General features: G+C 62.7%; 1 protein-coding gene across 10 annotated transcripts in view; it reads right to left on the bottom strand.

Moving 5' to 3' along the window:
- The window catches only part of NHSL2 (NHS like 2), a 33,750-nt gene that overhangs the window by 2,834 nt on the left and 9,344 nt on the right, over positions 1-21,572 (bottom strand). For 2 of the 10 annotated variants that reach the window (XM_065028207.1, XM_065028203.1), the window contains exons 2-7: positions 6,474-6,626; positions 5,385-5,521; positions 5,040-5,244; positions 3,923-4,054; positions 305-2,506; positions 70-199 (exon numbers count right to left, since the gene is read on the bottom strand). In XM_065028207.1, the coding sequence (XP_064884279.1) occupies positions 70-199; positions 305-2,506; positions 3,923-4,054; positions 5,040-5,244; positions 5,385-5,521; positions 6,474-6,626 (2,959 nt within the window). Of the gene's footprint in view, positions 1-69; positions 200-304; positions 2,507-3,922; positions 4,055-5,039; positions 5,245-5,384; positions 5,522-6,473; positions 6,627-9,040; positions 10,642-10,663; positions 13,665-13,700; positions 17,372-17,412; positions 17,682-21,572 lie in introns of those variants that run through there. The other 8 variants (XM_065028211.1, XM_065028209.1, XM_065028208.1 and 5 more) reach the window with 8 other exon arrangements.

Genomic DNA, 21,572 nt, shown 5'->3' with positions numbered 1-21,572 from the left:
CCTGTGACCGTGGCAGGATGCAGGAGGCACAGGGGGTTGTGCCCACCCAGTGCCATGCACTGGCCCTACCTGTGGATCACAGTGAAGAGATCCTCTGTGGTGCGGGACGCCATGAACACGTCATCGTCCTCCTCCGCGATAGAGTCAGCTGTCTTGTCACTGGCGAAGCTCTTCTCCATGGCAGCCTCTGCCGAGCTGCCTGTGGGCAGGGAAGAGAAGGCAGCCATGAGCTGCCCTGTGCGGGCATGGGGCGACCCCCCTGTCCCTGGGGTGAAACCCACCATAGGAGTGGGGAGACTCTCACCTTGCTCTGAGGTGGGGTCACCAGCTTCTGTGGTGCCCTGAGCCTCTGGGAACAGCGGACCCTCGGCATTAGGGTTGCAGCAGGTGGGGTCAGTGTCCAGTGTGATGATGGGGCTGGGGGTGGGTGCCTGATCCCCCATGCTGGCTCCCAGCTGCACTCGTGTTGGGGCAAGTGGCAGGTAGAGCACGCTGGGTTTTTTGGGCACTGGTGGTGGCACCTTGGCCTTCCTCCGCTCCCGCTCACTGGCACCACTCCGCTCTGGCCTCGGCTCATCCTCCAGACTGCCCTGTGAGAGCCGCCGGGGTGCCACCGGGGTCAGGGGTGAGGGGGGCTCCCCCAGACCCCTCCTCAGCTCCCCGTTCCGCAGAACCACAAAGCTGTCCTGCAGCAGCCCCTTCTCCTTGGCGGTGGTGCCTGGCGGGGACGTGGGGGACAGAGGACCCTCCTCCCGCAAAGTTGGGGGTTTGGGCAGGATGCTCGGGGGCCGCTTGGCCAGCAGTGGCTTCTCTGCCACAGGTGGCTTCACCTTCCTCTCTGGCCCCAGGCAGGGACCGCGTGCTGGCTCCTCGGCATGCTCTGGGCTGTCGGCGTTGTCCTCTGGCTCTGAGCGGCTGATGGAGCGGAGGCGGACGGAGCGCAGGTCGGACTGTGTGACCACTGGCATGATGGGCGCAATGGGGCTGGTCTTCTGGGCCAGCTTGGTGCCGAAGGTGGAGTCAGAGTGGTGCCGGCTGACCTTTGTCTTCCCCTTCAGAGAGATCTTCAGCCCCGAGAGGTCCAGGTGTGCAGGTGGCGTGAGCGGCAGGTCGAAGGACAGCCTGGACTTGGGGCTCCTCTCCATGGGGGATGTGGGGGGCAGCGAGGACTTCCTCTCAGGGACCAGCGGCCTCACCCGCACCTGGTGTGGGGAGTGCCCGAGGATGGCAGAGGTAGGGATGGTGGGGGTTGGGGTCTCCGACTGGCTGGAGTACCCGCTGGATGGGGACATCAGCCCTGTGGGCCTGCATGGGGAGGAGGTCTTGAGGTCTGCCTCGGCAGAGAGCTGGGAGGGCGTCGTGGCCCTGGAGGTGGAGGGGGATGTAAGGGACTCAGAGCTGCCCCTTGCCTTGGTGCACTCGATGGCCGTGGTCCCAGTGGCCGTGCTCGAGCTGGAGAGGGACTGGTAGGGGTCACCTGCCTTCCAGTCTGTGAGATGCCACTGATGGGGGGTGGCCAAGCTGTCAGACTCCCTCCCCACCCTTCCCTGCAGGTCGGCGTGCACCAGCCGGTGGCCCTGGGGGTCCGGTGGGATGCACAGGCTCTTGGGTCGCTGATCCTTGGGCAGCGCCAAGCCAGGCTCCGTGGTGGCATCCAGACCCTCTTTAATCAGAGAGACGCTCCGTGTGGGTGGCGATGGCTTCTTCTTTGCCTTCTTGAGGGAGATGCTCTTGGAGCGCCGCCGCCGCTGGCCCTCCTGCTCCAGCCCCAGGGAGACGTTGTCGGTGCTGGTGCTGCCCTCGGAGCTGGCGCTGGGGTAGCCCAGGGCGTAGTTGGCGCTGCCCCGCCGGGTCTCAGCGTACGCAATGTCCACGGAGCAGAGGGACCCCGAGTCGGTGGGCACCGACAGTGACCGCTCGCGGAACCGGCACCCTGCCCGCTCCACCTCCAGCCGTGCCGGCTCCACCATCGGCTCCAGCTCTTCTTGGTTTCCTGGCAAAAAGTTCCCCCTGGCTTCTCGGCCCTCACACCTCTGGCCACCTCTGGAGGTGGGGGGGGACTTGGGCACCATGCTGGAGAAGGAGCCGGGCCCGTTGGTGCCCACATGCTCCTCTGTGGCGATGAAGAAGGAGGCGGTGGGCGAGCCCGGGCTGGGCGATGGGACGGAGCCACCTGGTGAGGCACAGGCAGGCCCCTTGGCCTGGCCAGCAGCCGGGCTGGGGGGGCTCACATAGCCCAGGGCACTCCAGGGCGGGGGGAAGGGGGTGCCCTGCGGCCCGTTGCAGGCACTGGCGCAGGGGCTGGCCGCGCTGTCCATGGCGGCAGGTGGCTGGCAGCAGCGGGCCCCAAGGTCACTGAAGGTCTTCCTCAGTGGGGCAGAGAGGGGCTGGCAGGGGCTGATCTCCTGGGGTGTCTTCCCCCCGCTCGCAGCCTCAGGCACGAAGCTGCAGGAGAGGGACTCGGCAATGGGCGTGTGCGTGGTGAACGTGGGGCCGTTGGTGCTGCCTGTGAGGAGAGACACAGCCTGGGTAAGCATCGTCCTACTTTGGTCTCTGCCAGTGGGTTGGTGCCATGGTCCTGCCCCATGTACTGTGGGGCCAAGACCGGTCCCCCTCCATAGCTGATATCTGGGGCTGCATCTCTGCCCAGACATGAGGCATACCTGGGTGGGCTGGAGGGGACAGGTCAAATCCTCTTACCAGATGCTCTCCTACCCCTGTGTTGGCATGGCCATAACCCAGCTGGGGACAGTCCCTAGCCTGCGTTAACCCTCAAGCCTGGGATCTGTTGGTTGGGACATGCCATGGACAACTAGGCAGCCATGGCAGGAGTCTCTGTCCATGGGGACATTGGCCCCACGGCGACCAGAGTGCTGCTTCAATGCTGCCTCATGGTTGGGACACAGATGGGGACCAGGAAGAGCAGAACAAGGCATTATCACCTGGGCCAGTGACGTGACAGCTTACAGTGCCACCTCATCTCAGAACAGCTTGGATGGGGAAGGGGCTGGGGACCCTGCTCAGAGCACACCCAGCAGAGCAGGATGCTCAAGGCCGAAGCAGAATGAGGTCTGACTGTGTCTGGGGAAGGAGCCGTGACAACCTTTTGGAGGTTTGACCACTGTTGAGGTGTAGCTGGTGCTGTGGCTTCTCCTCCTGCTGTCCCCGCCTGCCTTTGAGAAGAGCCCGTCTCTGCTTTCTCTACACCAGGGGTGTCAAACTCATTTTCACTGGGCGCCACATCAGCCTCGTGCTTGCCTTCAAAGGGCCGAATGTTAAAATGGCATTCGGCCCTTTGAAGGCAAGCACGAGGCTGATGTGGCCCCTGATGAAAGATTTTAAGACCCCTACACTACCCCTTGCACAGGGCATGCATGACAAGGCCTCCGAGCCAGGATGGCTGCTGTTCCCATGGAGTCCAACCCCGGTCCGTGGCCACGCTAGGAGTGCTGCTGGTACCGCAGCCTCACGAGGACCCTCAGCCCCAGCAAAGCCCCGGGCAGGTGTGCACCCCGCAGCCCCGGCACCACTGTGCAGGCTCTGCCCACAGCCGGGGAGCGTGGCCACGGGCAGGAGCTGCTGGGTGAATCCGGTCACTAGGAGAAATTTCAGTGGCCTTCCCACCCCATAGGAGTGCAGGACACCGACTTCAGGTGAGTGGCCGTCCCCTATGCCATGCCAGCCCCAGGGCCAGCACAGTGTCACCAGCATGCCCAGCACCTTGCTGCTCCAGGAGAGAGAAGAGCCAGAGTGGTGGCCTTTACCTCCCCAAAGCCAAGGCGTCCTGGGGAGCCCATCTGTGCCCAGGCTGGCTGCCACCCCCTGGGGTGGCTTTGCCCACCATCAGGGCAGCTCCAGTGGGCGCCAGCCCTGTCCAGGCACTTCCAGGGCACAAAAGTGGCTGCGCGGTTCTTGCTGTCACCTTGGTCTCGCAGAGACAGGTTAGGGAATCCGATAATGGTCCGTCTACGCCGCAGGGTGGACTTGGGGTTCATCGCAGTCTCTGTGTTAAACAGGGAGTGACGAGCACCCGCGTGCCTAGCAAAGTGCTGCCCTGTAGCCAAAACAAACATGCTGTAGGTGGTGGTGCTGGGAGGGTCTGCTGCGGCGGGGGCTTGTCCCCCCTCCATCATCGCGTGTCCCCTGGCCTGGGACGGCAACTGCAGGCAGGAGTGTGGATGGCCGGAGGATGGTGAGCCATGAGGGGTGAGCCACAGGGAGATGGAGACACAGGGGGCACTGCTGGGTGACAGGAAGATGGAGATGCTGCAGATGGAGGTGGGATGCACAGAAAGCTGTGGAGACCAGCTCCGCTCTGTGTGGCAGGTTCTGGTCTGCGCTGGTGAGGCTGGACCCTGCACCTCTGGGCTTTGTCGTTAATGGGGCCAGTGGTGCTGAGCCACACTGGGGACATGGGTATAAGGAACAGCAGGGCAGGGTGAGGGACTAGTGTGGTCCTGGCACATCCCTCCATCATGGAGGGAAAGGGCAGAAAGACATCTTGGGCCTTCAGAAGGTGCACCTTGCTCAGCCACCGGCCCCAGGCTCTGACCTGTGGGTAGAACATGGCACTCGTGTCTGCGAAGACCAGGCAGGACCGTGCTGCTGGGAGCTGCAGCCCCACAAGGATGGATGGATGGACCAACAGATGGACAGACAAGTGAGACAGGCTGGCTGCATGGAGCACAGCGAGAGCCAAGGTGACAACAGAACCAGCCGGCTGGGCAACGTGGCAGAAACAAGAGACAGGCCGGTGGTGTGGCCGGTGATAGGACACACAAAGTGGCGGATGGCAGGAGAGATGGCTGGGAATGACAGATGGCAGTATGGCCCTGCTGACCACTGCTCTGTCCCTGCTGGGCCTGTGGGGACACAGGCTCACAGCCCCAGCCCCCCGTCCCACCACCCTGCACCCCCTGGCAGTCAGACGCTGGGGAGTATCCTTGCCTGCACCCTGCATCCTCCTCCCAGTGCCGGCTTGGCGCTGGGGCTGCCTCCCACGCCTTTCCCTGCCATCGCGCCGTGGGGCGCTGCCCTACCTGAGACATTGATGGGGACGATGTTGGTTTGGATGGAGCAGGACTGGTGCCACTGCTTCTCCTCCACGGTGGGCAGGTGGAAGGCCCTGGTCCAGGATGGCTGCTTGTCTGGACTGGTGGGGAGGCTCAGGGAGGCGCTGGGTGCCCGAGCACCGAGTGCAGTTGTGCCAACAGTCTCCTCTTCGGTTGCTCGCTGGCTCGGGGGCTGTGGAGGGAAAGGCATGTGACCCACCAAAGGGACAAGGGTGGGATGCAAATAGTTCCCCCTCGGCCCTGCTGCCCCAACCTCTCTCCTCCAGGTGATGCGGGGGCCACACCACCCTGCCCCGCCACTCCAGCACTCACCATAAGCACGAACTCGAGGCGTTTGGCAGGCAGGGGCCGGGGCGATGGCTCAGGGGGGGTGTCAGGGGGCAGGTGACCAGTGGCACGGAAGGTCTGCCCAGTGACCCTGTTCTCGGCGTACTGCTCCTCATACTCCTCTGTAAGAGAAATGGTGTCTGGGACCCTGCTCCAGCTGGGGGCGAAAGCTTTGCCCCCAGGTCAGAAGGAACACGAAGGCATGTGTGTCCACAGCCATCTGTCCCTGGGGCTGGCTTGCCATCCCTGCTCAATGTGGGCAGCTCAGGAGGTAGGGAAGAGAGCAATGCCAAGGAGCAATGCCAGGGCTGGCAGGGAACCAAAGCAGCGCTGGGACCCCGGCAGCCCACCCCACTCCTCCTGGGGGGCTTGCCCAGGGGCACAGAGCACCACTGGGGACAGCCAGGAGGGAACTCAGTATCCCTCTATCCTGTAATTGTTGACCTAATCAATGCTGGTCCCTACAGCCTGGCGGAAAACAGGTCTGCTCGGGCTGACACTGAGATCACAAGCTGGGGCAAGGCTGGGTGCACGTGTCTCAGCCACTCATCAGACCTCGCCAAACTGTAGGAGCTGGGTCCCTGGGGGGTCCCAGCCTCCAGCAGCCCCTCTCTGATCTCTGCTCCCAATGCAAAGCATCCGAGCAGAAGCTGCATGATGGCTTCGTTAAGAAACTGGAAGGGAACAAAATCAATGGCCGTGCTTATCCAGTTAGACAGATTGGTGGCTGGTTGTCTAAGAGCCTTGTGGGCAGAACCGTGCCACGGTGGGTCTGGCGGGTGCCCCAGTGGCCTCAACAACTGGTCTTTGCCCCAACAACTGGCCTTGGCCCCAAAAACTGGCCGCAGGTGCTTTGCTGCTTGAAGCAGTGACTTGGGAGCAGAGATCAGAGAGGGGCTGCTGGAGGTTGGGACTCCCCAGGGACCCAATTGCTTCAGTTTGGCGAGGTCTCAGTAGCGGCTAAGACATGTGCTTGTGGGAGACGGCCTTGCTGTTTGCGTGGCAGTCGTGTACCCGGGGCAGCACCCATCCCTGCCACCCTCACCCGCCTGCTGGCCCCTCTTGCCCCACTACCTTGCAGCAAGCTCTGGAGGTTGAGCTGGGCCTCCTGGTGCAGCTGCTCCATGCCTGGCGGGCGCCCAGCTGCCAGGAAGACGTTCACTGGCTGCTGCCATGACAGCTTGGTGTGGGCGGCTTTCTTGCTCTCAAGGTCCAGGTTAGAGGTGGCTGCAGGCGGGAGGGAGCAGAGTGAGAAGGTGGCTTCCCCGCGAGCACTGCCATGGCTGCTGGCTGATGCTCACCGGCACAGCGCTCTCATCCTGCCCTAGGTCTCTGCACAGATGCAGGGACTGGGATGTGGCTGTGTCCCACCGCAGCAAAGCCACCAGGGCAGGCTGCTGCGGGGCAGGACCAGATCCCATCACACCCGCCACTGCTGCTCCGGGGCTGGACACGGTCCCCATGGGCTGCCAAAACAAGGCACGAAGGGAGCAGGGTGAAATTGGGGAAGGAAGCAAGCCCTGTTGCCCTGGGTGGCGACTGCCCAGCTGCTCCTGGGCGCAGGAAATGCTGTACACTCTGGTGAAGCAACCTCTTGGCTGCAGAAGAGCAGAAGTTGCAACTGAAAAGGAGGGAGCGAAGGGGACATGGTGGCTTTGATTACACAGGTTTCAGCCTGCTTGGCAAGGTTAGCATGCCCTGCCCTGCAGTGGACACCCTGCAGAGGTCTCCTGGGAAGGAAACCTCTCCACAGAGGTTGCCCAGACCCTCCAAAACACCCATACAGGTGAAAAAGTCCCTGAGAGAAGGATCTGAGCACACCGGAGAGCTGGCTGTGCTGGGAGCTGAGTGGTGCTCCAGCAAACTGGCTTTGCCACGGGAGCCCCTGCAGCCCCGGCCCCTCCGCACCAGAGCTGCGCTGGCCCTGAGCAGGTGTGGGCTTCCTACGCAGCGCGGTTTTGTGCTGGGGTGGAGGGAGTGCAGCTGCCAGCACGCTGCCTGCCAGGTGCATCCAAGCCCTGACCCAGCCAGCAAAGGCAAAGTGCAGGTTTGTGAGCTTTGAACATGGTGTTGTGGATGACCAGGGTCTCATCCCTGGGGACTTAAGACTAATCCTTCTGCAGCTGCCCCTGGTGTGGGCAGAGGAACAGCCACTGTCAGCATCAGGCGCTGCACAAGGTCCTGTGCCCGGTGTCACCCACTGGGCTGGGGGTCTGACACTCCTTGGCTGGGCCAGTCCTGCTCAGCAGCTGGCACCACTTCATCCACCTGGCACATCCCAAGTTGGACTCACAATTTGCAGGGAAGAACGGCAGGCGTAGGGTGCCGGGGTGCTGGGGCACAGGTGTGCTCTGCTTGCACGCCTGTCCCCCTCCCCATCAGTCAAGGCGCTCCTCCTACCAGCGTGACAAACGCTTCCCCTCTGTTAGCTGCAGTGCACAGGGCCACAGGGTGGCCACCCTCAGCGAACGTGCCACCGTCCCGGCTGCCAGGCCAGCGCCCTCCTCTGTGCCAGCCCCCAGCTGAGGCAGTGACAGCAGTGCCGCTGGCCTGGGGGATGGGTAACAGCCCCAAATGGGGCTGGGCTCCCCAGCACCCCCTGCACAAGCCGTGTCTCTCCCGTCCTGCAGCGTTTGCTCGGCCATGCCCCAGCTCCCCGCACTGCACCCTGTGCATCGCCCGGGCTGCCCTGGTGCCATCCTGCCGCCCCTTCCCCCCGCTCAGCTGATGGAGCAGCGCAGCCTGCACAATGCCCAGCACCCAAAAACAAGGTGCCACGTCTCTAGCCTAGTTACTTTTATAATTTGTGTTACCATAACGACGTGCCTTAACACTAGTTGTTGTTTTTTTTTTTTTTTTTTCCTTTCTCCTTTAAATAATTTGACTCGTTTCCATATCAACCAAGAGGTGTTGGGGGGTTGTGTGTGTGTGTGTATAAACCATGCCGAGGTTTGCCCGGCTGCAGAGCCTGCCTCGGGGGGCAGTGCCATGCAGCCAGGGATTAAGCTTTCCCTGCTGTGGGGGAACGGACCCCACTTTTCTCACATAGGGATGTGTCTTTTCCTCCTCTTGTCTCTCAATTTTGTGCCTGCCAAGTGGCGATGCCCAGAGGGGCCAGGGGTCCTGGCAGAAGGAGCCACATGCCCTGGCCTCTGGCTCACCCTTTGTACCCAGTTGTCCCCTGGAGATGGGAGTCAGGAGCACAGCTGGGCACAGGGAAGGCTCAGGGCATCTCCCCAAAAGCCTGACCTACAGGGCTGCATGAAGGGAGCTGGGGGCACAGGGTGCGGGCAGGGACTGCACGTTCACCTCTGCAGAGCCCAGCCCCACAACCTGCTCTCTTTGGTGAGGTGTGAGATCTGCTGCTGTCCCCTCCGTTTCTGAGTGCCCCCCACCCCGTCTCGCTGCACCCGGCTCGCACAAACGCAGCCTTCGGCCCAGCGGGTGCCGATGCTCCTCGCCTTCTGCTCACGCATTCCCAGCAGCCACCCCCCCACCTCCCACAGACCCCATAGCATCCCCAATGAGACTCAACGGCACCCCCAAAGCACAGCCCCCCCACCTCCCTACGCTGCCCAGCACCAGCATCCTGCTGGGGGGCAGCCCCCGTGCCCTCCCGGAGCCGCGGTACGGGATCTCACCTCCGCAACCTCGACCGGCTCCGGGGCACCCCAGCACCCACCCGGGCACCCACCCGTGGGCCCCACCCATGCAGGCAAACCGCAGCAAGGAAAGCAGGGGCCGCCCTGGGGCGAAGCGGAAGCCTGCGGGGGGCAGCGCCCTGCCCTGCCCTGTGAGCTGCAGCAGGGAACAGAGCCGCGCGGGCAGCTGGCACAGGGCGAAGAGGAAAGGGCAGTGTGGGGCTATGAGGGGGATCCTTGCCCTACAGGGCTTTCTACCCTTTGCAGACACACGCTCATTTGGGAACACAAGCAAGCTGGCACTGTCCTGAGCTGACGCAGGCAGCGGTGCGGGCATCACCGAGGTGCTGGCGGGGCTGGTTTCATTTTCCCAGCAGCAGCAGCAGCTGAGGAGTGGGCAAGAGCAGATGAGCCAAGCATCCATCCAGTGGCGCAGGCACCCCAAACCCGTGCCCCCCTGGCCTGCACTGATCTTGCACAATCCAGTGTGCAAAAGCAAGCATAACACCCTGACATTTTGACTTTTGATCTTGGGAGCAGTTGCTCAGAGGTTTTTTTGGGCACATCACACAGCGGCTCTGCGATGTGACGTGCGGAGCCAGCAGCATGGCCCGTGGTGGGGGCTGATGAACCGGTGCTGCTGCCAGCACTCCCAGAGGCCGGGCAGTATTTGGAAGCAGCGTGGGGCAGGAGCAGGTTTGGGATGGCCGTGCAAGCTGCAGCTGCCACCCACGTCCATGGGACTTGGGATACCCCAGCCGAGCCACAGCAGCTGGCAGGAGGACGAGGTGGCTGGCAGGAGCGGTGCAGCCGGAGCAGAGCCTGCTGCCCTTGGCTGTGACCCTCCTGCCAAGCTTATCGGTGACAGGCTCAAAATACAAAATGCCTTTGAGGGGCCCTCACCCCATAGCAAATGCCTGGAGGTGAAGGGCGTCCTGGGAGAGCAGAGCCGGCCGGCCGGCTCCATCCCACACAGCCCCAGCACTCGATCCAAGCCCAGCCAGCATCGCTGCTGGGGACAAACTAAGGCATGGCTGGCAGGGGGGCTCGCCCTGCACAGAGCTGGCCCAGCTCCCTGCTGGTGTCAGTCCCCACTCCCTGCCCTGAGGCCTGCAGAAGGGAGCAGGCATGGGCAGAGGCGTTGATGGGGGAAGCCGGGGCTGCCAGAGGCTGCCCCCTGCATGTCCCCATGTCCCTCAGGGCACCTGTCCCCTCTCAGAGCTGCAGACTGGCAGCAGCAAGCTCTGCCCCTTGCCCAGGGGCTGGAAGCAGAGGCAGCGCAAACAGGCAGGGCCACGGCAGCACCCCGCTCGGACGGTCCCCGCTGGGCTGCCCTGGGCAGGGCTGCAGCCAGCACCACCAGCCGCGGTGGGTGCTGCTACCTCTGTAACAGCTTGCAGAGTCTCACTGAGCACTAACAAGTGGTCAGGCCTGGGATGCCATGGCCACTGCGGGTGTATAAGGACCAGGGATGCAGCCAAGGGGAGTTTGCTCCAAGGGGAGCTGGGCTCTCTCCTGGGAGAAGAGCATCCCCGCAGGACCCCCAGCCACAGGGCACAGCATACGTGCCCTCTGCGAGCATCTTCCTGAGTCCCCCCACTCCATGCCAGGATCCCTGTTTACCTACAGCCCAGGCGTCCCGGATCCACAGGGAGATATTCGACAGAGCCATCAGGAGTTCTTTCAGTTCAGGCTGAAGCTCCCATGAGATGATGCCTCTTGCTTGAGCTCGCCACCAAACTTTTCCTTCTCAAGCTCACTCCAAGCTCATGAGAAGCACCGGCAATGCAGGCGGTGCAGCTCGGCCCCTCGGTGCCGATGCAGAGGTACCACAGCAGTGATGTAACGGCAGCAGCAGGCGATGCACCATTAGCAGAGCAGCCATGGCAACGGGTATCGGCACAGCGGCAAGTCAGCCGCTGCCGCCAGTCCTAGCACGCCGGAGGATGAGAACTGTGAACTTGCAGGCTGAGATTGATCCCAAGAGCCATCCAAACCCCACCCCGCGGGAGCCGATGGGCCGCAGTGCTGGTAACATATGCCACCAGCTTCGAGCAAGTGCCCCAGCCCACCACCAGCACCGCGACTGCTCGCTCCCAGCGCGTGCGGCTTGACGACATTCCCTGTGTTACGGAGCCAAAGCGCACGCTGCTCCACAACGAGCAGAGAGGAAGAGAAAAGAGCAAACAGCGGGAGCTGGCAGTGGCCGCAGAAAGCGCCTCCTGTCCCAAGCTCACCCCCCGCTGGACACGGACCTGCCGGTTCAGCCGCCCTGCCAGGACACAGACCTGTCCCTCTTGCCACAAGCGCCCACCATGCACAGGCTGGAGTGTACCCAAGATGAGCCCTTGTCCTGACAGCTGATGTACTGTGCCCTGTCCAAATCTGGACCCTCCCCGGGTCACTGTCTCTCTATCACATATCTTGTGGGCACATCTCCAAGCCACCAGAGAGGCAGGGCCATCCTTACAGACATTTGACCTGCTGGTGGTTAAAGCCAAAGGGGCTGGAAGCTTTATAGGGGGTGCCCAGGCCAGGACCCCAATATTGCCCTGTGTAGCACACGTGTGTGCTTCTGCGCAGATGCCCAGCAAGACCACGCGGCATTGGAGAATACCACCACCCTGCTGCACCGCATCTGTCGGAGGCTCTTCTCACTCCCCCTGTTCAACATGCAGTCAGATGATTTTTGTACAGCAGATAACGGCACTGCAGATGTTGCTGGCAGGAGTGATGGGTTTGGCAGCTGTGAGGGTCACTCAGCCTAGAGGGAGCAGGCTGGATCATGTGAGAGGTTTCTATTAAAACCACCACCAGCAGAACAGTCACTAACATCCCTGTCCATCAGTAGGGCTCAGAGTTAACAGTGTGCTAACGCACTCTGACTGCCCAGCCCTGTGATGAGATCCAGTAAAAGAGAGAAAAGCTCCTTTCCCCAGACAGATCTCCAGCGATCCATCACCTTTGCCTCATGCCTTGTGTAGGGCAGGAGTGGAGGGGACATGTGTGTTCCCTACAGACATTGTCAGCTGTGACCCCACACAGACAGCCTGGGGGAGCCTCCTGTGGTGGGGTGTCCTGCCCCAGCGGCACCAGGGTAAGAAGACTCCACGAGCTGTGGCACCGCTGGATTGGCAACTGCCCTTGAGCCTGGCAGGTGCAGAGTCTGGGTGGTGTGGGGGGGCGCTGGTGAAAAGCCACACCGGCTACATTTGGCTCCAGCACCGTGAGCTGGGACCCTGTCAAGGAATTTTGGCGGGCAGGGAGGTGCATGTGCTGCAGGGACGACTTGGCCGGCAGGCCTGGCACAGGAGGAGCCCGGGCGTGCCATCCGCCCATGCTGTGGGCACAGGAACTGCCCGTGGCCATGCTCGCAGCAGGTCTTGGCCCCGTGGCACGCCCGGTTCAGATGAACTCACACCGCTCCCTGACAAGGGGCCAAGAGCCGCCACTCCTGAGGATGGAGCGGCAGCCCTGGTACCGGTGGGGGCTGCTCTGGGCTTGGCCATGGATGCTCTTGTCACCCTGCCTTTGCCATCCCGGAGCCTGGCCAGGCCCAGCTCCCTGCAGCAAGCCATCAGCCATGGGCAGCAGGATGAGACCCCTCAGGGCCCTTCTCGCCGTGTCTGCCCGGCAGCCTGGCTTCTTCCTCATATCGCAGCCCTCATTCTCAGGTACTTCCCAGCTGAACAAACAGGTACGAGACTTTCCCGAGAGCCTCAGGAAACCCGGCACAGCAACCTGCCAGCGCCAGCCCCTGCCAGCCCTTGTCACCCCGGCACAGCTCTGCCGCACGCTGCAGTCAGGGGTTCCCTGAGGCACTGAGCATCTGACACCTGCCTGCTTGCTGTCCCCTGGTGATGTCCCCAGCCTGGTCAGGAAGGTTCAGTGACACACGGGTAACCGAGGCTGTGCTCACAGCTCTCCCAGGCGCGCGGGCTGCCTGTGCTGCAGAGCCTGCACCCCTCACCAGGCAGGGGTGCTTCAGGAAAGCACCATTTCCCCTGTGCCCGGCTGGTTTTACAGTCTGCGCGGCTGGGACAATGGAAGGAAGTCGCCTGAGAGGGGAATGCGGCCAGGGCTTGGGACAAAGGGGCCTGAGACGCGAAATCAGCCACGGCAGGAGTGACAGTGAGGGCAGTGAGAGCAGCGTGGGCCTGGCTGGCTGTGACACTTGTGTCGGCCCACGGTCCCACAGTCCCCACTGCTGCCACCACCAGCAAGAGAGCTGCCAGGAGGGTACCGTGCCGTGGGGCCGGGCAGGATCTGCCCCAGCACGGCTCAGCCCCAGCCTGAGGAGTGGTCAGTGGGATGCACAAGCAGGGTGTCTCTGTGCTTCTATTGCTTTGCCAAAGAGCAAAGTACCTCCAGCAGGCTGGGGAACAGCAGCAAGGATTTAAAAAGGAAGGGGAGACGCTGCACATGAGGCCAGGCTGGGAAAGGTGGGACAAGACCTGCACAGCTGGGCAGCACCGACCCCCCAGCCATTGCGAGGCCTCTGGAGACGAGACCCTCCACATCCCCATGCCCGACAGCTCACAACAACCCGGGGTCCTGCCCTGCTGAGCGAGGGTACCTGCAAGCTCTACCACCCTCGCTGCCTGCTCCTCTTGGAGAAGGCTGCCCCGCTGCCTGCCCCTGCCCACACCGCCGGCCTTACCTCCGCGGTGCCAGGGCACCAGGAGCCACTCCGCCTTGGCCATGGCTGGGGCACCGGCAACAGGACGCTCGCTCCTGCCGCTCGGGAGCCCTCGCTTCAAAAACAGGCTGAGAGAAGTGAAGGAAAAACGAGCTCCCTCCGCCTTCCTGCCCACGGCCAGCTCCAGCCTGGGGGGAGAGGAAGCGACCAGGAACTGGCTGTTTGAGTCAGCGCCACAGCCCATTGTCCGGCCCCGGCCCCTCTTCCTTCCCTGCCACGGGCCCGGGGAGGGACGGCGGAGGGGCCACGGTTCTGCACAGCCTGTCCTCTGCACAGCCCGTCCCCTGCGCACCCACGGTTCACGCGGGGGTCCTGCAAAGGTGGCAGGTCAGGGTGGAGGGGCTTGTCTCTCTCTCTTTGTACATCCCTGCTGCAGTGCCGGACAGGGTCCTGGGGGGCATGGTAAGGACAAGCTGTGCTCCCCCCAGCTGAGCAGAGTTATGGAGCTGAAGCATCACCCAGTCATGGCCAGAGCAGCAACCGGCACCATCTGAAAGCCACAGGTGACCCGGGGGGACACCAGCACATGCTCGACCCTCTCCAGCAGAGCACAGCTGTTCCTGCATGACCCAGCTGGAGCAGCTGTTGGCATCCTCACCTGGAAATCAGCAGCTGGGAGCCTGCCACTGCCTCCTGGCTGGCTCAAACCACTCTTCCCCCAGCCTCCCAATGCTTACTAGCTAAAAAAGGTAGAGGCCTTCCTGAATTCACCTGACTTCACCTTGAAAGCTGCAAGAACTCCCAGAGCTTCCTCTCGCTTTGGCTTCTTCCAAAAGCTGTGAGCAAAGGCTCCATGGGGACCACTTTCCCAGAGCCCCAGGGGTAGCGCTGAGCCTGCCTTTCCTGGAGGACAGAGGCCCCTGGGAGCCAGGACAGTAGCAGAGATGGGAATGCAGCCCCGAGCCCCAGCTTACTTCAAGAAGTGGCTTTGGGGCCGCTGGGCCAGTGTGAGGAGCACATGTCTTGTCAGGGGCTGGTACCATCCACCCCCGTGCCAGCCACCCAGCAACGTCACAGACCCAAATGATGGGATGAGTAAAGGATGGTGGATACCAACAGAGTTCATTTTCCCCCCAGCAACCCAGGCAGCACTTGCGCATGGCTCCAGCTGACGGGGGGACAAGGAGACCTGCCTCAACAGCCATGGCTTCTTCCGGGACCCTGTTCTACAGTTATCAAGCCAGCCAAGGACAGACACAACAACCAGAGAGTTGCCTCCCAGCTCCACCAGACCACTGGCCGCAGACACCTGCTAACTCATCACATCAGTCCCTGCAGCCCGTGAGCATGCTGCCTTCTCCAGCGCGCCCCTCCAAACACTGCCATGTTTGCAAGCAAGCATCCTGGCCACGAGAGCCTGCTCAGTTCTCCCGATGTGTGAGGAAGGGGTGTAGAGGGATGCGAGGGCCCACCAGCATTAGAGAAGCATCAAAGATACACATCAGTCAAGCAGGCAGAGCTGAGGTTTGCAGGCCCCAGATTTATGCAGCCTTATCCAGCCCGTTGGAACATGAGGAAGGCTGGATTTTAATGATCAGGAACACCTCTCCATGTGTTGACCTGTGAAGGGGCAAAAAAACGACCCTGCCCAAGATGAGCCAAGGTACCTCCTGGTACTGTGGGTCCCTGCCCTCCTCTCCCAGCTAGCGAGCAACCCCCCTGCCAGCGACCCAGACCCACCACAGGGCTGCTTCTTATCAAGTTTCAGCTTCCTCCCCTCGGCAGATAAGCTCCAGCCTGGAACCAGCACCACCTCTCGGCAAGGAAGCCTGTGTGTAGCTGCTCAGGAATGCCCAAGCCATTGAGGTCCCAGTAGTCCCAAGCCTAAACGGCCTGCGAGCATCCAAGTATTTACCCCAGCTTCACACGTGAGATGAGTTTCAAGCCATCCAGTGCCAAGTCCCACTCCTCCTGCCCCCAGCAGACAGGTGCAGCTCCACTGTCTCCCCAGGGGGGGACAGGCACCAGGAAGAAGTTCTGGAGATCTCCAGACTGGCAGGGAGACGTGCCCTGTACTCGAGCGCAGAGTTAAATGAGCTTTGGTACAAAGGCTGGCCTCACAAACCCCCCTTGGGCCTTTCCCGACAGTGCTGTGAAGGTGACTTCTAGCTCCCAAGAATCCCTTTAATGATGCAGAAGTGCAATTAGCTCCCGTCCCACTCCGAGCTGCACTAGGCAGTTGCAAGGGTGGGAGAGGCAGGCAGGGAGCAGGCCAGCATCCCAGGGCGCGCTCTGAGCCCCGCGGTCCAGCCGCTGCCCACTGCCTGAGCCTTGCAAGGTGGGAGCTGAGGGTGATGAGCTGGGTACTGACTGGCACAGCATCCTTCATCCCTCAGGACCCGCCAGGTCAGGGCCCCTCCTGATTCCTCATGCAACCTGAAGCTCTTTTGCTCTGTTTCAGTCCTTTGCAACAATCATTACAACCGTGGCTGCAAAATTAGACAGAGACAGGCTGTACTTCCACCCCCTCTGCCCACTAATTATTAAGCTGTGACAGTCACTGGGGCTGTGACAATCACCCCCCATTTTCTTGCAGCTTCCATGCAATTTTTCTGAGGTGTCTCTCGGGGCTGGCAGGTCCCTGCTGCTGCCTGCACTGCCATGTCCCGGCTCTCAAGCCAGTGGCCAGGCAAAGGGCAGCGGGTGCAGGAGCCAGGGCCAGCAGAGCCCAGGACATACGAGGAAAGAGCCCTCAGGCGGCCCTGAGCCAGGAGCTGTGGCAGACCCCAGTCTCCCTGGTCTTCTGGTATTTCCAGGAGCTGGGCTGGGTCAGGGAGCTGGAGTCCCAGGTGTCTGGAAAGGGTTGCTGAACTGCCTGGGCCAGCCAGATGGGGACAAAGGAGTGACTGGACAAGTCCTGCTTGTTCAACCCAGCTTTTTCAGAGGGCACCTGCGCTCAGCTGCCCACTCCCAGTGCAGAGCGAGCCCTCCGGTCGCCTTGCTTCCCCCAGATGCTCCCTGCAGATTCGCAGGGCTTTCTGCCTTCCTTAGATAATTTGTGGTATGAGGTCCCTTAGAGCCACCCACTGCCTTTGTGATTGGTGGCAGAAGAGAACTGGGAGTGTGGGGGGCTCATGCAGGCATGGGCTGCCTGCCTGGGCAGCACCCAGCTCGAGGGCCAGCAAGTGCAAGGCCTCCCTGCTGCCAGGGGATGGTTCCCGTTGCCTGGCGATGGCTCCCCATGGTTGGAGCTGGCTCCCCCTCACCCGGGGTTAGCTCCCTGCTGCCCGGGGAAGGCTCCTGGTGGTGGGAGCTGGCTCCCTGCTGCCCGAGGCTAGCTCCGGGCTGCCCAGGGAAAGCTCCCCGCTGCCTGGGGCTGGCTCTCCACGGTTGGAGCTGGCTCCCCACTGCCTGGGGCTGGCTCCCTGCAGCTTGGGCTATGGGTCAGCACCTGTTACACACACCAGAGGACCGTGGTGGGCCCCAGCAAAAGCCCCATCCCTTGCTGCCCCTGCCAGCGAGGCCAAGCCTCAGCTGGAGGTGACCTCTCTCCGTGTCCTCCAAGCGACCCAAAGGGGCCAGTCAGCCCCGGGGGGGCCGCGGCAGAGGCCGAGCCTCGCCCTCCCCTGCTGCTGCAGCCGGCTCCTCCATCCCGGCCCGCGGGACCGGGGGGCGGCGGGAGCAGCGCGGGGAGCGGGTCCGGTCCCGCCCCGTCCCGTCCTGTCCCCTGTACCTGTTGCTGAGCGCATCCTGCCCCGCCGCTGGCTGCGCGGCGCCTTCCGCTGCGCGTTGCCCATCCTCCGCCGCGGCCCGCCCGGCCCAGGTGGTCAGAGCGCCACCGCCCCCGGGCCGCTCCCCGCCGGCTCCAGCCTCCCCCGCCGCCGAGCCCGCCGCGCCGCCCCGCCGCGCCGAGCGGGGAGGAGCCGCCGGGCCGGGCCGGGCCGGGCCCAGCCGGGCCGCATCGCATCGCACCGCACCGCACCGGGCACCCCCCTCCCCGCCGCATCAGCCGCCCGCCCGCCCGCCCCCTCGGAGCCCGCCCGCCGCCGCGCCGGGGCCGCCGAGCGGGCGCCCAATGGCGGCTGCTGCTGGGGGCGGACGGGGGCAGCGGGGCTGGGCGGGGGGTGCGGGGCTGGGCAGCCCCCCGGGGGATGTGGGGGCTGAGGGGTCCTGGCGCTGCGGGGGCACCCGCGCTAGGGGGGTAGGGGCACGAGCGTCCCCGGGGTAATGGGGCTGGGTGATGCGTGGGGGACGCGGGGCTGGCCCTGCAGGGTCGGGGGCTGAGCAGGGCGAGAATGGAGACAAGAGGGCAGGGGGAATAGCAGATCCGAGAGCAGCCTGAGCCATGCACCAGTGCAGAGTGTGCAGCTTGGGCCACACACCCGTGCACACTGATGGGAGACAGGAGGGTGTGGGATAATCTCTTGGGGCTCATGCCCCATTGGGAAAGCCTGTGTGAGAGCCATGCCACATGGCAAGAGCCAGGCCTGTGTGTGATGGGGTCTCTGTTAGGAGAAACGGGAATGTCTCTGCCTGGCAGCACCTCCAGTGGCCCCATTGCTGGCACCCTGGGCATTGCCGTATCTGCACAAAGCTGAGCTGTGCCAAGAGATCACCCTGGATCAACTATTGCCCTTGGGCTCCTTCTTCCCCCAGCCCAAACATCACCATATCCCTGTGATGGGGAAAAAAGTACTCCCAAGCCGGGGGAAACTTGCTCAGTGTGCCCCAACCTCCAGCAAGCAAGTGGCCCTTTGCACCCAGAAGCCAGAGATACTCAGTGATGGCTCAGCCCAGCTGCTCCATCCCAGGCCAGAGCATCCCTTACACACCGAATCCCGGCATCTGTGTAGTGACAGAAAGGACCAGAAAGCGCTGGGAGGTTGTTATGGAAACAGCCACAAATTGGATCAGTACTTGGCACAAGGAGCGGTTTGTGTGACTGATGTGGGAGCAGGTGGGTGTGACAGCTGCAGGGGCGTGGGGGCCCTGCGGTGGCACCCTCCCTGTGCCCCCGTGCCGGGGCAGGGCTGCGGCAGCGCCTCAGCTCACAGGGACAGCCCGTGATGGGGCTGCGGAAGGAGCTGTGGACAGCACAGCTGTATTCCCACCTCACCCTGGCCTCTGTGTGCTCTCTAGGAAGATGATGGACCAAGGGGAGCCTGGGGTGGCTTGCAGAAAAGCCATCAGGAAACTATTTTCTCCCACTCCCTCAAGCCCCCAGCCAAGCCAAGGCATGCGGTGTTGAGCCGGAATGCAGCAGCACCTCTGTGGGGTTCACAATTCCACCACACAGCTGTCTTTCCACGCCCTGTCCCGGGGACCTGAGCAAGCTACTCATCACTCTAAGCTACTCATCATCTCTTGTGGTGAAGCCCTAGACGCCCTGTCCTCTTCCGAGCCCTGTGGGTTTGTGCAGCTCACCTGTAATTTCCCAACTGTGTGCTTCTTGCGGCCCAAGCGAGCTCTGTGTGTGCTGCAAAGGTCCTTCCCACCTGCAGCACAGGGCGCACCATGACGGGGCCTGTGAAGGCAGGAGGGTGCAAGTGGCTGAGTGTACCCGGGTGTGCGCCAGCTGTGTCAATGGCTCTGAGCAAAGGGAGCAGCTCAGCTCTCTATTTTCAAAGTAGCCCCTCTCCTGGCGGAGAAAGCAGCCTCTTTGAAAACGCCATAAACACTAAGTGCACAAGACGATTATTTTCTGGCCAAGAGACCATGTTAAAAAATAATAACCAGCGAAGTAGATGAGGTCATTAGAGAACAACAGCTCGGGGATGGGCCAAGGCTGGGGGAGCAGGGCCAGGGCTGTGCAGCCCCGCACAGGCACTGTGGGGAGCCAGCAGCACTACGCGCGGTTCTGAGGGCTGTGTCGGACCCTGAGGAGGTGCCATGGCCCGGCAGAGCGGGTGTGGATGTGGCACAGCCATCGTCAGGGTCTCAGCCAAGCTGAAAGGGAGAGCCCAGGATGCTGACCCTGTGCACGGCAGCCCCTCCGCTCGCCCCACTGAAGGTGACCTCCCGCCTCCGCCGAGCTGTTTTGCGAGGCCTGCCTGGTCCTGGCAGGGAACCTGCCTGCAGTGACTGAAAGGCTGGGCTTAAACTGCCGTGCCACCTCGTGTCCCCTCCGGGTTCTGCATTCCTGGGATTCTTCCAGAGCAACAACATATTTCCGTGCTGTGTCCCAGGAGCTGCACCCAGGACTAACCTGTTCTCCCTGGGATGGGATATTGCCGGCAGTGTCCTCCGTTCTCCTAGTTTGCCCATGGCTGGAGGAACCCTCAGCCTGGCTGCTGCCAAGCAGCCATGTCCCCAGCAGCTGCTGGAGCCTGTCACTGGGCATGGGGTGGGCACATGGGGGAAGGCACATCCTGCAAGTCCTGCAAAGAGCTGTAGCAGCACAACAATCCCATGCACCTGAGCCCCAGGGTTTGACATCATGGTGCCCAGCTGGCTTATGGCCATGACACAGGCAGGCTCTTTTCCAGGCTCTGGACCACTGCTCTGGGCTGGCCCAGCTGCTCAGAGGAGGGAAAACACATAGTGGGCTCTGCACTAGGGTCCTCTGATGGCCACCGTGCCACCAGTACATAGCAAGCTGCAAGGCTTCTGCTGCCCACATTGAGGTCAGGCGCAGGGGACACAGGAACCTCAGCCCTGATCACCCCAACAACCTGCACCCACACCCCAGTCACCCAGAGCTTACCCTGGCTTGGGAAAACTGAACACAGCCCAAAAGTGCTGCACGAGAGAACCAGTGCTGCCATGTGCCATGATGCCATTGCTAGTTTGCAACATTTATGAGCCCCTCATGGGAGACACGCGGTGCAAGCTGTGGCACTGGCATCTGCTCCCGCACAGCCACCAGATCCCGCAGCACCTCTGCCTGCAGCGGCAGGAGGCAGGCAGCAGCACGGGGACATGCTGGGCACCTTCCACCTGAGAGGGTCTCTGGGGATGCCCCTTGCCCCAGCCTGAGCTGGTGGGGAGGAAGAGGAGGGACACATCCAGCGCTAGGGCTGGACACGGGTGCTGCCCAGGGAGCTGAGGACACTGTATCCACCCACAGGGCTCTGTCCGCTGTCACCATTGGTGCAACCTGGTGCCCAGCCAACCCCATCCCACCATCCCCATCACTCTGCCTGTGCAGGTGAGAGCCGGAAGGAGCTGAGCAGGCAGCCCTGGCTGTGCAGGCAAGCCCTTAGGCTGCTGCTGCCAGCACCCGCCTTCAGAGACGGCCGCCCATCCTGTGCTGTGCACGCACCATGCTCTCTGCCCTCGTCCTCGTGCTGCTGGCCCCCTCCCCGGTGTGAGCCAGTCAGTCCAGTGGGCAGGGGGGAGGATAAAACTTCTATAAACCCAGCTCTGCCTCCTCTGCTTCCTCTCCTAGCAGGGACCGAGGCACCGGGGGATGAAGGCTGCCCTGTGCCCCCACCGGCTGCTCCAGTCCCCCATGGCCACTCACGGGGTGAGCTGGCAGCTACCCCAGCGGGGAGCTGGGGAATGGCCACAGCACCAACTCTGCTGCTCGCTTGCTGGTGCTAACTCGATCCACCTTTGCTGGATAGAAACGCTTCTCCCACCCCAGCTCAGGCCCTTCTTAAAGATATAGCTATATGTCCCTGCTGCAGATGCTGGAGTCATGGAGACAGAACAGGGCCGGAGCATCCCACCAGCCTGTCCTGCACGGCACAGCTGCCAGCTGGCATCCCTCTGGCACGTCCTGGGAGCCACAATGAAGGCTGTGATCGGCGGGATCCCTGGAAAGGAGATGTCAACCCACCACCCGTGCTGCTGTGGGCAGCGCAAGCCTCCTGTCTCCCATAACTAACGAGGATCAGACAGCTGGGTGAAGGGCTTTGCTCTGGACTCCAGCCTGGAGCAGCTCCAGCTGCC

Source organism: Columba livia, chromosome 12 (genome assembly GCF_036013475.1).
Source record: "Columba livia isolate bColLiv1 breed racing homer chromosome 12, bColLiv1.pat.W.v2, whole genome shotgun sequence".
Taxonomy (NCBI): Eukaryota; Metazoa; Chordata; class Aves; order Columbiformes; family Columbidae; genus Columba; species Columba livia.
Note: the sequence above shows the minus strand (reverse complement) of the source record. Positions and strands in the feature narration are given on the sequence as shown.